This window comes from Drosophila yakuba, chromosome 3L, assembly GCF_016746365.2.
Source record: "Drosophila yakuba strain Tai18E2 chromosome 3L, Prin_Dyak_Tai18E2_2.1, whole genome shotgun sequence".
NCBI classification, from domain to species: Eukaryota; Metazoa; Arthropoda; class Insecta; order Diptera; family Drosophilidae; genus Drosophila; species Drosophila yakuba.
The window spans coordinates 16,099,743-16,116,572 of NC_052529.2; the positions used below are offsets into that span (position 1 = coordinate 16,099,743).

General features: G+C 38.5%; 3 protein-coding genes across 3 annotated transcripts in view; 1 reads left to right on the forward strand and 2 right to left on the reverse strand.

Annotated features, from left to right (window-relative positions):
* Positions 1-2,906: 2,906 nt before the first annotated feature.
* The window catches only part of LOC6534261 (ecdysone-induced protein 75B, isoforms C/D), a 104,927-nt gene continuing 91,003 nt past the window's right edge, over positions 2,907-16,830 (forward strand). Inside the window, exons 1-2 of the mRNA XM_015195044.2 lie at positions 2,907-4,274; positions 4,396-6,526. Of these exons, the coding sequence (XP_015050530.1) occupies positions 5,107-6,526 (1,420 nt within the window). The 5' untranslated portion in view covers positions 2,907-4,274; positions 4,396-5,106. The remainder of the gene's footprint in view (positions 4,275-4,395; positions 6,527-16,830) is intronic.
* Positions 11,646-13,066, reverse strand: LOC26536016. Its single transcript, XM_015195048.3, has 6 exons — positions 12,681-13,066; positions 12,529-12,610; positions 12,263-12,452; positions 12,053-12,202; positions 11,855-11,987; positions 11,646-11,792 (listed from the first exon to the last, which is right to left on the reverse strand). The coding sequence occupies exons 1-3, from the start codon at positions 12,945-12,947 to the stop codon at positions 12,394-12,396; spliced, it is 408 nt and encodes a 135-aa protein (XP_015050534.1). The 5' UTR covers positions 12,948-13,066; the 3' UTR covers positions 11,646-11,792; positions 11,855-11,987; positions 12,053-12,202; positions 12,263-12,393.
* LOC6534255 lies at positions 14,091-15,525 on the reverse strand. The gene is made up of 5 exons (XM_002094901.3): positions 15,107-15,525; positions 14,919-15,000; positions 14,681-14,860; positions 14,441-14,624; positions 14,091-14,294 (listed from the first exon to the last, which is right to left on the reverse strand). Exons 1-3 carry the CDS (start codon positions 15,374-15,376, stop codon positions 14,802-14,804), a joined length of 411 nt encoding a protein of 136 aa, XP_002094937.1. The 5' UTR covers positions 15,377-15,525; the 3' UTR covers positions 14,091-14,294; positions 14,441-14,624; positions 14,681-14,801.

A 16,830-nucleotide genomic window follows, 5' to 3' on the forward strand; every position in this document is an offset into this window, starting at 1 on the left:
AAAGCAATCCTCTGGATGCGGATGCTGAAAGTATCTGCGTGATGCGTCCGAATAAGTGGACTCTTTGTACGTGGTGAATTGGATTAAGGCAGTGTTGTGTGAGCTTTGTATGCCAATTTAATGAATAAGTAAAATACATATCACAAATATCAAGGGAAGCTCAAGGATAGTCCTTTCAAACACAATCAGAATAGTGCAAACAATTGGTGACCATATAGTTCTTCATTTCAAATTTAAAATTTAAACTTGTGACAATATAAAACCAAAAATACATATAAAAATATGGTGAAACATATTATTTTGTGCAAATAATTCAAATAACGCAAATCTTTGTAAATTGGATTTATGAAATGCGCATATGTTGGTGTAAAACAAATTGAATCAAAAGGCAAACTTATGTTGAGACCTATTTAACTTTATGTTACTGCGCATAACTGGACGATATTGAGCATATACATATAAGCATTAGGTGACTCATAAACTCATAAAAAATGCTTATATCAAGTGCAATAAATTTGCATGGAAATGCTACCAAATGGTAAAAAAATGCACGAAGGAAATTCGTAAAACATATAACAATCAAGAATGTGAAATTGTTGAAAAAAAAACAAAGTCCTAAAATTTGTATACAATATAAATGAGTTAACAAAGTGTTTTAAAAATGGACTTTAAAAGGAAATTAAAATGATTACAATGGATTTATGTGCGGTTTGCTAAGCTAAACAGCAACAAAATAACGTCTACGAAAGTAAGAGATAGAAAAGTGATCATTTTAATTTGCATAAAACCATGTATAAAGGCCGCTTGACCTTTCACTCTCGAAGTACAGGCGTAACTAAGCCCCCAATTAGATGCTTAAGTCTAATGGGCATGTGAAAAAAATCGAACTCGATAGCCCTTATCCTTCCTGCTGAATAAGCTCCTTTTTTGGACCCAGTCCACGGCAGTCTGACTCATTCCACTCAGATGAAACTCCGTCTGGAGTTGCAACCCTCATAAGAGGCGAGCCACACCCCCTGCAAACAGAGCGCAGCCCCACCACCCACCACCCAACGCCCCCCGGCAACTCCGCAGAAATGCAGAGACCCCAAGAAAACAGAAACAGAAAACAGAGGAGGAAAGCTAACAGGGGATCTGCAGCACGATAACAGAGCGCTGCTTGCTCAACTGTAGACGCTCTGTTAGCCTCGCCTTGGTGTGGGTGAACTTGAACACACACACACACTCGCACTCACACTCGTGCTCTATTTCTCTCGGCGCTCTCTTTTTATTTGCACTGCTCTCCTGCTCGATTTATTCCATTTCAAGTTCTTATTTCGCAATGCAAGTGTGTGCGATGTCGTTCAGTGTTAAGGTCAATATATTGCCGCCTCGTGCTGTGGTGTGCGTTTGTGTTGGTTGTCTATGTGTGCGATTGCACTTGAAGAAAATGTGTAATCTTTAAAATATAATTAAACATAAAGGGAACGTTGAATTTGATCAATTAATTTACTGCGATTAAGAGCTTAGCTTTCATTAGTATTATAGATTATTTGTGATAAGTAAAATTTCAGTTCCACCCGAAGATATAATTGAATCTAATAAGATATATGTATGAAATAAGATTTGCGAACAGTTTATCTCTAATAATAAACAAATAATCATTACTAGTAATCCATTACTACTATTTCAATTATAATTAAAATCTCAAACCCTTAATTCTAAGGACATTTTATTTAAATACATTCTCACGAATTCCACATGGTTGCAGCTCGTGAGGTTGCATTTTGTTTGTTGATTAGGCTGCTATTGAATGTTGCCATGCACACGCAACACGCGAGTGCATACACACACTTGCACACTGAATGTCATCGCCTTTGCTCGTTTGTAAATAGCGGTTCATTCGGCGCCTAGCGTTTGTGTCTCCGTTCATTTTCGTGGAGGTCTCCCCCACTGACGTTTGCGGAAGCTTCCGCTATATGGCCGCCATCGAATAGACAGGGAATTGTGGGGCATGAGGCATCATCTCATGGCGCTTCGAAAAAATATGCATTTCTATTGACAATGTCAGATGATTGCTCTGATTTCGTGTTATAGACAGGTGAAAGCAAGCGATGTTAACAATATTTCGTATGTAGTGTTCAAGTTCTCATGCTTATTGATAATTAAGGAGATGATTATCTTCAACATACAAATAATCCATTCTAATGTTTATATTTATATTAAAAGGTGAAACACTCGCAAACTCCCTTCCACACATAAACGCCCAAACCCCAAGCCAAACTCATTTATTCCCTTTTTGGCAACACGGCTCCATTCATCAACTACGAGCAGACCCCGAACCTACCTCAATGCGTAACCCTGCCCTAACCCAGAGAAAATAACCCAGTGTGGGCCAGACCAACCAAAAAACGCAACCCCGTGGAAATCTCTCCGCACGCATATTACTCATACGCACCGAAACACGGAAGTTGAGTCCCGTTAAGTGAAACCCCGAATGGGTAGCGAGCAACCCCTGTGTGTTCAACCCTTAGCCACAAAAAACTCCAAAAACTCCCCCTCGACACTGCCCCATTCCCTAATTTGTTAACCCCCCAACGAAAAAAGAAAAAAAGCTAAGAAAAATCCGTGTGCGCTCTTCTCTTTTGGCTGGCTCATTCGCATTTATTTTTGTTTATTTATGTTTTGCTTTTCGTATTCTTCGCCCCAGCTTCCTCGTACGCAGTCGCTCTCTCTCTCTCTCTCTCTGTCTCTCTGCGAGCCTCTCGCTTTCGAATTCTTCGCATCTGTGCAGCCGGACTCTCTCATTTTTCATACGGTTTTCACTTTCATTGTGCAGCTTTTTGCGCGAGAACCTCGCTCCCTTTTTTGTCGCTCTCTTCTGGTTCTGTTCTGGCTTTCAGAGCTTTTGCCGTTTCAGTCAGAGAAAGTACGGCCAACGCAACGGTTGCGAATATACTCCAACCTGTCGCGATTCTAGCAATTAAACAAAGCCCCACTGGCCGAGCAGAGAGTGAAGAAGTTTCTCAACGTGAATTTCAAAAGAGATATATTGAAAAATATTGTAATAAATACACATAAAGTGCGAATAAATCGGGGAAATGTGCAATAATTATGGGCGCTCGCCAAGGTCCCTTATATAAGCGAGAGCCCATTGTCAAGGGCGCCAAGTGTTTGCCACATTGAGCCGTGGCCGTGGCCGTAACCGTAACCGTGTCCGTGTCCGTGTATCGTGTTCGTATCGTATCCGTATCTGTAGCGCCTCGTGAGCGTCCTTGTCCTTGTGCAGGCCGAACAGCTGCTTGGGTCCTGTCCCGTTTCCCCCTTTCGACCGCGACCTCGTCTTCGTCCTTGTTCTTGAACCGTAGTCCTCCAATAGCATCTGCTGCTACCGCTACTCCGCCCTGAAAACGGAAAACGACCTTCCCGTGCGCCCAGCTGTTGCTACCAACCGACCACCCACTCGAATTCGACCCTCAGCTGTTGGCCACACGATATACGAAAAAAAAAGAGGAGAGAAGTTTGCTAGCATTAATGCCAGATAATCGGAGATATCGCTAAGACAGCTGTGCGATTCCGACGAAATCATCTTACTCGTCACCTTTTCGCAATGTGCTTCAATAAGTTGTTCCTAATAAACAAATTCAACCAGCGATTGCCTGGCACAAAGGTCAAAAGCCAACAGAGACAAGTGTAAGAGCCGGAAACCACAAAAACCAATAAAACCAAGTAAATCAAATTGCAATCAAAGTGAAAATTCCCAATGAATGAGCTTAAAGCAGTCAAACATACTCACACAACGCTCCTAAACAAACAAAAATAACTAAAAAAAAAAAAAAATTAACTAACGTATATTTTTCTAGAGGTGTTTAAAAAAGCCAACTACTACACGGAAGTATAAACACGAAAATTTAATTGAAAACAAAGTGAAAGAAGTAAATGCTCAGGTTTAAAAGTTTATAACAAAAAAGGCAAAAAAAAGCGTTGTGTTTCATGTGCAAAATCTTAAGAAATATCTATACAAATAAACACATATATTTTTGGAATAAAATTACTAATACTAATCATAATAATAAATCTTGTGAATCGTGTTGTTTAAAAAATAATAAAATAGTTTAAGCAGTGAATATATTACACTAAAATCCATTTATAAACAAACAAATTTAAGATTTAACCTTATACACACCTTAATACGATCATTAAATATATATTCTTATACACGATACGATTTTAATCAATCAATACATCAATCAATTCAGCAAACAATCGAGCGATATACTTCAATTTGCAAAAAAGTAAGTGTAAAAAGTATCTTGAACAATGAAGTATAATATTATTCTTTTTATTTGGAATGTAAACAAACTATAAGAGATATGTGCTTTTCGGCGTAATTGTAATAGGTTTAATCCCTTTCAGCTACTTCAAAGAAATACCTACAAACATACTCAGACGCTGCTGTGGATCAGGCGAAGCATAAATCAGCAAACAATAAGCCATCAAGTATTATTAGCAACTAAAACGAACTCAGACTCGGGATCAGCCTCAGAAATCTCAGCACGAGATCATCCAACCTAACTCAACTTAACGCAACTCAGTCGAACTCAGTCGAACTCATCTCATCGTCAACGGAAGAAGCCTCAACCAGAATACAACAGATACAAGTATATATACATATATATATATATAGACATATGGTAATGATCAAGCAACTGTGGGCAGGTATAGGAACAACGCTAAGCTAAACGTAAGGACTAAGGACAACAACAAATTCTCTAGATTACAATAGAATACAGAAGAAGAGGACAACTTTTTCATGCAACTTTGAAGGCTGACAAAACAAATTTTTGATAATCCAAAAGCAGAAGCGAACAAATTACAAAGCAAACTAAATACAAAATACAAAATACCACAAACAGCAACAAAACAAGCGTTAAGAAGAAGAGACTGATTTTAAAATAAGAGCTAGGCAGCGGAAAGGATAAAAGGCAGCAGAAAGTGAGGCAAAAGTGATTCAGGATCAAATCCAACTAAAAAGAAAACAAAACGCAACTTTCCATACAGCATATTTAGAGTATATATCTAAGACAGATTGATATTTTTGAGCGATTATCCCTACTTTGATACATCATGTTGAAGAAACTCAAGTGCATGGAGGCGGTGCAGGCAGCAGCGGCTGCCACATCATCCGGAGGCTCATCAGGAAGTGGTTCCGCATCCGCATCCGGATCCGGATCGGCTTCCAAACTGATCAAGACCGAGCCCATTGACTTTGAGATGCTGCATCTGGAGGAGAACGACAGGCAGCGCGATATGGAGCGGGAGCCGAGCAGCAGTAACTGCAACAGCAGCAGCAGCACCAGCAGCAACAGCTTGACCCCCCAGCGATACACCCACGTGCAGGTGCAGACTGTGCCACCACGCCAGCCCACGGGTCTGACCACGCCCGGTGGCACCCAGAAGGTCATACTGACGCCTCGCGTGGAGTACGTGCAACAGCGAGCCACCAGCTCCACAGGCGGTGGCATGAAGCACGTGTACAGCCAACAGCAGGTGGGTGCTGCATCGCGATCCGCTCCGCCCGAGACCACGGCCCTGCTGACCACCACCTCGGGCACTCCCCAGATCATCATCACCCGCACCCTACCCTCCAATCAGCACCTGTCGCGCCGCCATTCGGCCAGTCCCTCCGACCTGCACCACTACCAGCAGCAGCAGCCACAGCGCCAACAGTCGCCGCCACCGCTGCACCACCAACAGCAGCAGCAGCAGCAGCATGTCCGCGTGATCCGCGATGGCCGGCTGTACGATGAAGCCACGGTGGTGGTTGCTGCGCGTCGGCACTCGGTGTCGCCACCACCGCTGCACCACCACTCCAGATCGGCGCCCGTGTCCCCGGTGATTGGCAGGCGCGGTGGTGCCGCCTATATGGATCAGCAATATCAGCAACGGCAGACGCCACCGCTGGCACCGCCGCCGCCGCCTCCACCACCGCCGCCACCACCACCGCCACCCCAACAACAGCAGCAGCAGCAGCAATACATCTCCACTGGTGTGGCACCACCGACGGCAGCGGCTCGGAAGTTTGTGGTCAGCACCAGCACGCGACACGTCAACGTGATCGCCTCCAATCACTTTCAACAACAGTCGCATCAGTCGCATCAGCCGCATCAGCAGCATCAGTCGCATCAGCAGCATCAGCAGCATCAGTCGCATCAGCAGCATGTGATCGCCAGCGTTAGTTCTAGCAGCAGCTCATCGGCCATTGGATCGGGCGCCTCTTCTTCTTCGCACATCTTTCGCACGCCCGTGGTATCCAGCAGCAGCAGCAGCAACATGCAACACCAGCAGCAACAGCAACAGCAGCAGTCGAGCCTGGGCAACTCGGTGATGCGGCCACCTCCGCCGCCGCCGCCGCCCAAGGTCAAGCACGCCTCCAGCTCCAGCAGCGGCAACTCGAGCAGCAGCAACAGCAACAGCAACAGCAGCAGCAGCAACAGCAGCAGTAGCAGCAACGGCGAGGAGCCGTCTAGCTCCATTCCTGATCTAGGTAAGTCGTCTCCGGCCCAAGACAAGCCACTCGAACTGTTAAACCAGCCACCCGTTGACCCTGGCGGCACTTGTCGATCGCTTTATGGTCGGATAAACGGCCGGCAGGTTCCTACACCGCAAGAATACACAAATACAGGGACACTGGACTACACAACTATTAAGGTATTTTTTGAGATAAATGAAGATTGCAATTGAAATGGGAAAATCGATCTGGTAAGATGGATTAGATTAGATTAGATGGGAAAATTAATGCTCAAGTAACAAATAGCATCAAATACTAAATAATAGCTGAAGCTAATTTAGTGGTAAATTTGAGTTGCAACCTAATTTATATCTCTGAAAACTCAAAGATACTCTGTAGCTCAGTGTAGGAGTGGAACAAGCTTGGCATCTAGGAAATTAAAATGCGATCGCTTGTGAGCAGCAGTTAGTATAGCTTTATTTGTACAGTTAGGCGTTGCACATGATACATTTACTTGCACATACATACGATATAAATGGTACTACCGGTAATGCTGAAACCAAAAGGTCAAAACAAATATGAGTAATTTAACTTTCTACAGCCAGCAAAACCAACTAAAATAGAATAATGAAGCACGTTTTAAAAGCGGAATGCAGTGCGGTTTTAGGTCAATAGTTTGCTCAGGGAAACTACCTATGATAATGCTAATCAAGCTGTATGTGAAAGTCTGTTGAAGAATTCACTTAAGTGCACAAGCGTGGTGTGATTACACGTTTCAGTTTCAAATCCACAAACTCATTGGATTACCTCATAATTCAGGATTGCTTTTTCGGAATGATATATTCACATCTACACATATAGACTGTGGCCAATCCAATGCGGTGCTGCGCCTCAAATCTGAATTTTTATTTAAATTTAATTATCAATTTAAATTGAAATTGTTTTCGGAGGTTGGTCAATAATCCCGCCCCCCACTACCCACCCTCTCCCTGCCATTCACGACATACTTTCAGCATTGCCAAGGTTGCGAGATATATGCTATATATTCCTATACATATCTGTATCTGTTATTGTTGTTGATTTTCGTGTGTATTCAGCAATTGCTTCTCTCGCTCTCTCACCTTGAACTTCAACTGGAATAAACTTGCCGCTCTGTCTGCTTCTCTGCTTTCCTCTGACGCGATGTCTGACTTTTGTTGGTATCGTATCTGAATCCGAATCTGTATCTGAATCTGAATTGGCACTATAAATATATTGGTGAAATTGCGAATAAATGGGATATATGCAAAATCTGCATTGTTTGATTGTTTGATTCGGTTGCTTTTTATGAATTACTTGCCATCTTAGCAATTTGCAATGCGGATTTTACTTAGCCGCTTCTGTTTTTCAGGTTTCTGAAGTCTAGACAAGATATTCACAATTAATTGCTTAAAATATAAACAAAGGCTTATTCAACTGGTATTCAAATTTGTAATGCACTAAAATTAAATATTATTTCCAACGAGCCTTTTGATCATCATTCTATATACTATTTACTGCCATATTTGAGTGGCATTTGTATGCAAATTCACCTTTAAACTAATGTCCGTGATTGTCACCTAATTATAGTGATTTAGAATTTTTGTTTTTTAACTTCCACAACTTGTCGGCATTTCCATGAAGCAGTGTTCGTTTTTGATATTAATGAGAGTGCTGGTGCGTTTGTTTCATAAGTTATTCACTTTCAGTTTTGTTTTGTTTCGCCTGCCTCAGAACTTTAATTAATCAATTCTCTGTTTATTTTTCCACATAAACGATGAAGCGTAGTGCGATTATGTGACCAGTGCTTTTTCAGTCAGGTTAAATCATATGTTTGAATCGGGATTTCCAGCTAAGCGGGTAACCTGTTCTGCGAATGCGAGAAATATACGAATGAAAGTGACAGTTGAGAATGATTTTCGGGCTGCGAGCTCTTGGTATTCTAATGATTTCATTTGGCTGAGCTGAGATTTGTGTTTTTTTTTTGCTTATTTTTTTTTTATTTTATTTTTGCACATGTCCCAAGATACGCTTAGTTATACAATGTATACGAGCGTGTGTGCTTATATGAAGAGTCGGGCGAGCTGCTGATTTCTTGGACTACCGCTGCTTTTTCTTGCCGTTCTCCTTTTTTTTTTGCTTGGCTAATAAATAAACGAGTCGGCGAGCTGAGCAAATAAAAGTCAAGGCCAACCAAACCGTTTTGATAGATTTGTTTGCCTTTTTCCACGCCGAGCCATCGGTTTTGGAAATGATTTCAGTGTTCCCGATTTACCACTTTTCCATTACCTAGTTTTTCCCATTTGCTGGCTCTGTCGCATATGCTCGATTGTAGGGCACTTCAGTTTTCAATGTCAATGCCACAACCAAGCCGAGACCTTAAGCTCCACGCATCACATATATCAGCATTGGGTCAACACTTGTGTGTGTGTGTGTGTGTGTGTGTGTGTGTGAGTAAAACACTCATAAATGTCCATAGCCCTCATGGAATGTATTTTTATTCCATTGTTATCATTTTGCGCAAGTGACAGGCGCAATTGGCGCACATAAACACTCATGGGAAAGCGAAACTCTAAGAGCGGAGAATGTGGGTAAAATATAAACGCTTTATTACCCTTATATAATACATGACAGTATAAATATTAGTATTTATAAAAATATTCAGTAAAAAGAACGTTCTTTTTTATATAGATTTTTATTTTGCCCCTAAAGGTGTTTGTTGTGTTGCACAACCATTTTCGTATTAAACGCCCCACAAATACTTTTAATTTCCCAGGTCGAGGGATTACCGATCGTTTCAAGTGCAGCAAAGATTACAGAACACATTATAAAACGCGATTAAGGGCGAATATAAATTGTATATTTATTTGCATCCTCAACCCGAACAGATCAGTTTTAAAAGCGAAATAACTTGCAAGCGCTGGAGTTAGCCAACTGTTGTGTAAACGGTTTTACGAACTAGTATACTAGTATACTAGTATACAGTGTTATGCAAACAGTTATCCAAAGTGGCAGTTCAAACATTGCGGTAGACCACCTGCTGACAACTAGTTCTATACCAGCCTTTGAATAAGTGCTTTTGCCTGGCTAATGAATATCATATTTTGTTGCTTAACAAAAATAATGTTTTTATCGATCTGACATTGAATTGATTGAATCAGTTTATAAACAAATATATTACCAGCTTCGATTTGATTAGCGTTCAAAATGGTTGGCCTATATTGTAGTGAAGAGCAAACGCATTTGCCTATTTGGGTTCTGGCCAACTTTCGATTGAGTCATTAGCAGTGTTTTTAACTTATTTTTCCGGTTTGCCTGGGCAAGTCTCTCAGTCATCCGACGACCTTGCCAGTGAAATTGCGCTCTACCTTACATAACACCCATAAAGAGCAAAACTAAATGTTGATTTTTGCTCGCAGCACCAGCATTTATATTATTTAATAGAATAAAAGGGAAACGCGTAATTTGTTAAGGTTTAGTTGCACCATGTGCCATTGAATAAATATATAGATTATGGCCTGTGGAAACCGATCAATGATCGACGTTGAGAATCGGCTGAAATTGCGAGTGTATGCGGCGTTGGGGGAGGTGATGGGTTGAGGGCTTTCGACCTTGAGGTTATACAAACTAATAATAAATTCACGTACTCGTACTTGTTACTAATTTCATTTCAATGCATAGTGTCTAATGTGCAAATGTGGCATAACTGAATTGAACATTGATTGGAAGTAGGTGTAATGATCAATTACAACCACAAAGTAATGGGAAATGCGCGTTAATCACAGTATTATGCCATCAGACAATTAAAATATTATAGAATTTAACATGAAGTATTATGCAGTATAATAACTAAAGCAATGAATTTTTACATTCATTTCTTGTATTATTTTATAATGCTTTATATAGTATAATTTCTATACTGTGTTCCAAATGTTTATGATACTAAAGTACTCATTATTATTTAATAATCCCATTCCCCTATTCCGAATGAAATTCCTTTCCAATGGCCCTGAATTACGATCAATGATTTTCGCATAATTACTCCAGCGCCGATTGATTTATAACTGTTGTACTAACTGAACTATGCTTAATTCAACTGTAATTCAATTGTAAATCAACAAAACATTGACACAAAGTCACGCCAAGTCCAGTCTGCTTATGGCGATTTTTCAGTTACTTAACCAAACACAGATAAACGGGCAGCGATGAAAAATAAAACAGTTAAACAAAAGTATCTGACGGATAAAAATGCCTCACCAAGCACAACAGAACCTGTTCTAATAGCAACAAAAATCGAAACAAAACAACAACATTAACGAAATCCAAACGCAAATGCAAATAAAGCAAATATAATATATAATGTGCAATTGTATAAAAATGCGAATTACAAGTGGGCGAGCGTAATAAAAATGCTAGAAAAAAGCACAAGGTCATTGAGAAGCGGAAGGGAAAAACAAAAGGCGAAAAGCTAAAAGCAAAATGCAAAAAGTAAAATGTAAGTATAGGTTCTGGTCAGCGGGTGGGAGGAGGGGGGAGGGGGGCTTGGCAAGTGCAGGCGTAACGTAAATCTAAAACATTTCCTGAACGAGCGAGCGAGCGAGACGGCGGCAACAATTAGCGAAAAGTGAATTTGATTACAGTTGCAACGGGGCGTATGAGTGACGTACTTGAGTGCCGCCTGCGATCGAGCTATCGCCGTCCCCCCCGCGCGCCCTTGCCCACACCGCTGCAATCGCATTGAATCTGAGGCTGCATAACGGTATCGCACTAGGCCAAGTTGCAAGGCCTCGTCGGTAATCCCACACCCAAGCGGTATGTCCTCACAGCGCGAAGTTTCCATGATTGCCAACTGGCATTGCATTCTCCGCGATTCGAGTAAAATGCTGTTAGAACATATGTTATGACTAACAGAGAGATGTGATAACATAGATAACATACATACATATGTATGTTTGTAGCTAGAAAGCCCTTTTATTTATATTAATATAATTTATATTTCACTTGGTATGTAATTTCAGAAATACATATGTTGCATTTTTGTTTCATAACATTGCTAGAAAGCCCTTTTATTTATATAATTATAATTTATATTTCACTTGGCATGTAATTTCAAAAATACATCCATGTTGGACAGGTGTTTTAAATTTGATTGCTGGAGCGTGTGTAATGCTGTCTCTATAATACAAATTTTGAATTGCATTGCAAATTTTAGTCCATACGATCCGTAGTCACTTCGAATTTTTTATGTTTTCCACATACTGCAGACTATTTTTACAAAGTACAACTGAATAGAAGAAGTCAACAAATCAATGCATGAATAATATGACAATAATATTGAGCACTTACATGGTGTAAACAAATGAGCGCCAGCAAAATCTGTTCCAAACCCAATAAAAATGTTTATAAGGTTTTATTGTGCACTCCGTGCATATCGATACGCGTTTCCTTCTTTTTTGCAGCATAATTTTACCACGTATATCTGAGCAAAAAAAATTTATAAAATAAAATTTAAAATATTGAATGCTTAATACGATTTTAACTTACAAACAACATTTGGTTTAACTCCTTCCAAAATTCTATAAAAATAAATATTCGCCTTATCGTGCACAGTGAATTTCAAACCATTATCATAATTAGGCTTAATTCGAAGAAAAGCTTTTTCTTACTGAATAATTTCACCACATACAACTAAATCTGGGAAAAGTGTTGGGATAAAAAAAGCAAAAATTATTTAACTAAATGGTGTGTACTCACATGCTGGTAACATAACTGGTAAACAATAGCTTAAATCTGTTCCAAAATTGAATAATATTTTTATTTTCTTCTTCTGCTGCACAGTCAATTTTAATCCCGTCCGATCCATTTGGCTTGCATTGCCAATTAAATTAACTAAAGTTTTCATTTTTATATTTACATAATTTTGCTACGGCGGCAATGTGTACAACTAAATCGGGAAAGTAATAATGCGGTTGAAATAAAGAAGTTTAAATAATGCTCATTTATATTTATATTACACTTACTTAATGGAAATACATAAAGTACATTATATATTGGAAAGAAATAGCTTAAAATTTTTCCAGCAAGGAAAACCCCCTTTGAGTTCTGCAATAAAAAAAACCAAGTATTACCAATTTATAGAGATATTATGCGAATTCGCAGGAGTTTTGCTTACCAGTCTGATTCCAAAAGCTAGCAAAGTTCCAGCGATGAGATGCACAATGCCGAAAATCAAATCCATCGCGTAAATGACGGTGAAAGTTTTTGGAGACATTTCAGCACCATGGATATGCAAATAAAAATCCAAAACTGTTATGGAGCTTTTCAAAAGTACTACATTGTGAATCGAAAACAAGAGCATAAAGAGACCGCTTGTAATGCAGAAAGCTGCGTAGAAAATTGTGCAGCATCGAACTGGTTGTTCCTCACACGATTTACACATAGTCAAATTTTTTGAAATATAATAATAATACTGTGAATTTTTTTGTTTGGAAACAAATTTTGAGGGACCGACCTGTGAAGATTGTGTTACTGGATTGTGTTAGTACAAAAACTGTAATGAAATAATATTCGTAGGCAACGACGATCCTTGAATTTGATTAATTTTGGGATGCCTACTTAGTTTATGCTTAGTAGACTAAATACTTTTTTAATTTAATTTAAAACTACTACACCAATTTGGTGCTATTGTCCAAAGAAGTTTTTGTTCTGAAATAAGTCAAGGTCTTTGGAGTTCTTATATGACTTGGCTGTTAAAACATATTTTAATACATATTCCGGAGCACTGGATTTATAGAAATCAGTTGACAAAAGGACATCTATCCCCATTGGAGCTAACATACTTATCCTTTTTGTCCCGAACCTATTCGATTTTTATTAGATATTTATTTTTTTACCCGCACAAATCGCACCTTCACCGCAGATTTTAAGTTAGCCAAGTTCAGTATTTTCACATCCTCTTGTCAATCGGTAAACAACATTTTCATGGTCCAAGAATTGTTGTTTCATGCCATTGAATTGTTGAAAATACTACTACTAATCCCCGTTAAATAAACCCACTATAACGCCATTCGCTTGAGCATTTACATCTAATCTCAGACCCTTAGGGATAAGAGTATACTAAAACTGAAGAAGTATCTATTTGTTCAGATCCTAGGTATCCTTTTGCTTAGATTTAGTATAAATTCTTTTTAATATATTTATTATACGCCTTGGTCTTAGGAATTTTACATAAATGCTAGAAAGTTGGCACGTTTGATTCCTGATGTTGCCACGCCCACTCTAACGCCCACAAATCGCCCAAAACTGACAAGCCCAAACTTTAGCAACATGTTGATATTTTTAAATTTGTTTATTAGTCTTTTAAATTTATTGCCAATTTATATAGATATGCCAAATAAAAAATCTCGTTCGCACTCCGACCAGCTGAACAAACCGAGGTATCTGATAGTCACTTGATTGCAGACAAGAAGGGACGCTGGCCAGATAAAATCACTTTATGGTCAAAAACAACAGACATCTCCAATGAATTCTCCGAAAGCAGTCCTGAAATCTTGATAGTGCTTAAAGTGGGAACGCCAAAGAGTTTTTCGAAAATATTTATTTTAATACAATTGCCATTTATCTTGGTATACAATTCCACAAAAAATTTCCCTCGGATTTAAATTTGTTTGCTGCTGTCTTGAAATACAAATTTGGAATTGCATTGCAGATTTCAGTCCATCCGATTCGTAATCACTTTGAATTTTCACCTTTTCCTTATATTGCTGAATATTTTTACAAAGTAAAACTGAATCGAGAAAGGAAGAGAAATTAGCGCATGAGTGATTCAACTATTAGATACCCGTTACACGCTTTTTTGGTTGCATTGATCAATGTCATGCACACTTGTAACGGGTATATGTTCAAGTATTTAACAAAAAATGAAGCACTTACATGCCGTAAACAAAAGACTACAGTATTATATGTTAGGATATATCTTTTCGAATACTCAACAAGCATATGTATTGCATTTATTGCGTAAAGTCAATTTTGATCATCGGCTGAGACTACGAATTACCACCAATTACTTTAAAATAATTTTCTATTTTTTCTTGCTTCATAATTTTACCACGTATAACTAAACGAGGGGAGAAAAATTAATAAATAATTTCAGTTATATAATTATGCACTTACATTCTGTTGGAAAAACTTAAATTAGTCCAAAATTATATATATAAATATATTTCTTTTTATTTTTGTTGTGACATTCAATTTTGCAGTCCCATCCATTAGGTTTTTCGAATATCCAATTACTCTAATCATAATTTTCTTTTAAGAGTCTGCATAATTTGATGACACAGCCAATATGTACAACTATATGGAAATGAAAAATATAAATACAATTTTTTTGAAAGAAATATTTTACACTTACCTAATGGAAATACATAAATAATGTTATATATTGGAAAGAAATAGCTTAAAATTTTTCCAGCTTTAATAAACCCCTTGGAGTTCTGAAAAAAAATAAAAATGTTATATTATATATATTTCTACTATATATATTTCTAATATTACTTAAATGGTTCTAATAGTAATATTATTGGCTCGACCTGAGCTTACCCTTTTTAATCCCCACGCTAAACAAACTCCTGCGATGGCATACGAAAGGGCAAAAACAAAATCGAAAGAGTATATGATCGTAAGATGGGTTTCCGTAAAATCAGCGTCATGCATATGCAGAAACCAATCCATAAGTGTAATAGACTGTTCCGATACGATTACATTGTGCATCGCAAAGCTACCCGTAAATAAACCAACTCCCATGCAGAAAAATGCATAGAACATCGAGCAGCATGAAGCTGGTTGTTCCTCACACGACTTACAACACATCGTAAAGCTAGTTGAAAATTTTCAAAATTATTTTGGAAGAAAATACTGTAGAATTTTGTTTTGTGAGTAAGAATTTGGACCGACCGACTCGTTATGTACTGTATTGAACAATGAACTCTATTGAACACAACTTCAAGGACTACACTGATCTGAAAAATGTGTAATTTGTGTCGAAACGAATGATAAAAATAAGTTCACTTCGATCCCTAAAGTAGCTAATATACAAAGTATACAAAGTTGGTTGTATTATTGTAACATAAGCATTACTATTTAGACAGCATTTATCTTTGAAATGCAATAGAGTGCAGTTAAACTGGGAAAAGTTACAAGTATATTTCAGTTATTTTTACAACCTGTTCAACCTTGTTAGTATTGGTTTCACTTTTACCGTTCAACTAATGGCCTCTCCACATTATTACATTGTCACGTTGTGAACATTTCAAAGTCTGAGTCAGTTGGTCAGTTGGCGCAAAGCTTTTAATTTCCCATAACTGAATCTGATCTGAATCATCTCTGCGTGGTTAGAAGACGGTTTCTCAGACGTTAATCGGAGTGTTTTTTCAAGGTAACGTAGAATTTGAGGTCGATTTTGTTTGGGCTTCGCAGAAAACTCTTTTAGAGTGAATCATTAGCATAGCTCAAAACATAGCTCTTTCTATTGCATGAAGGCTCTTAGTTTCCGGTGATAAAACAACATTATGTGAGAACTTGAATATACAGAATTGATTGTTATTAGTAATATTATAAAAATGATTTTAACTTTAAGTTTCCCTCTGGAATTTTCCATACGAACTGACTAGGCATCTCCAATATTTATGCAAATATCAACACCAGTCCATTAAAACCCAAAAATCCCTGGGGGGCAACCAGGCAGTTGCCCTGAATTGCACATTTAGGTCATGAACCGGAAACGTCTTAATTACATGAAGTAAGTGAAGCTCAAAGTCAATTTAAATGCACCACAAAAGTACAGAACGCAGAGTGAACAAGAAAAATCAAAAGTGCAAAAAAAAGAGGCGAAAAAAGGCGCAGACAGCAGAGTATTGCATACATAAAAAACTCGAATCAAGTTAAATAATTAAGCTGGCCAGTAAAGCAGAACAACAGGAAGGGAATGAGCGAGATAGCTAAGCTGCTGAGAGAGAGAGAGGGAAAATCGGCTGACAAAGGGCCGCATATAAAATATATAAATAATACCCTGCAAGCGAAGAGTCAATAAAAATAGCTTTCTGATTAAATTTTAAACTATTATTTTTAGGAATTTATTTAATTTGAAGAATTGCATATTGTATAAATAGAGCACTTGGATTACTTAATATGTCTTTGTTTCTCTATCGACCCATTAAGAAGCACTTATTATGAAATTTATATTGAGGTTTGTAGAAAACTTTATTGAACCACTCATATCCTGCATCTTCGCCTTCGAATCAGCGCTGTTTCAAGAACAAGTATCG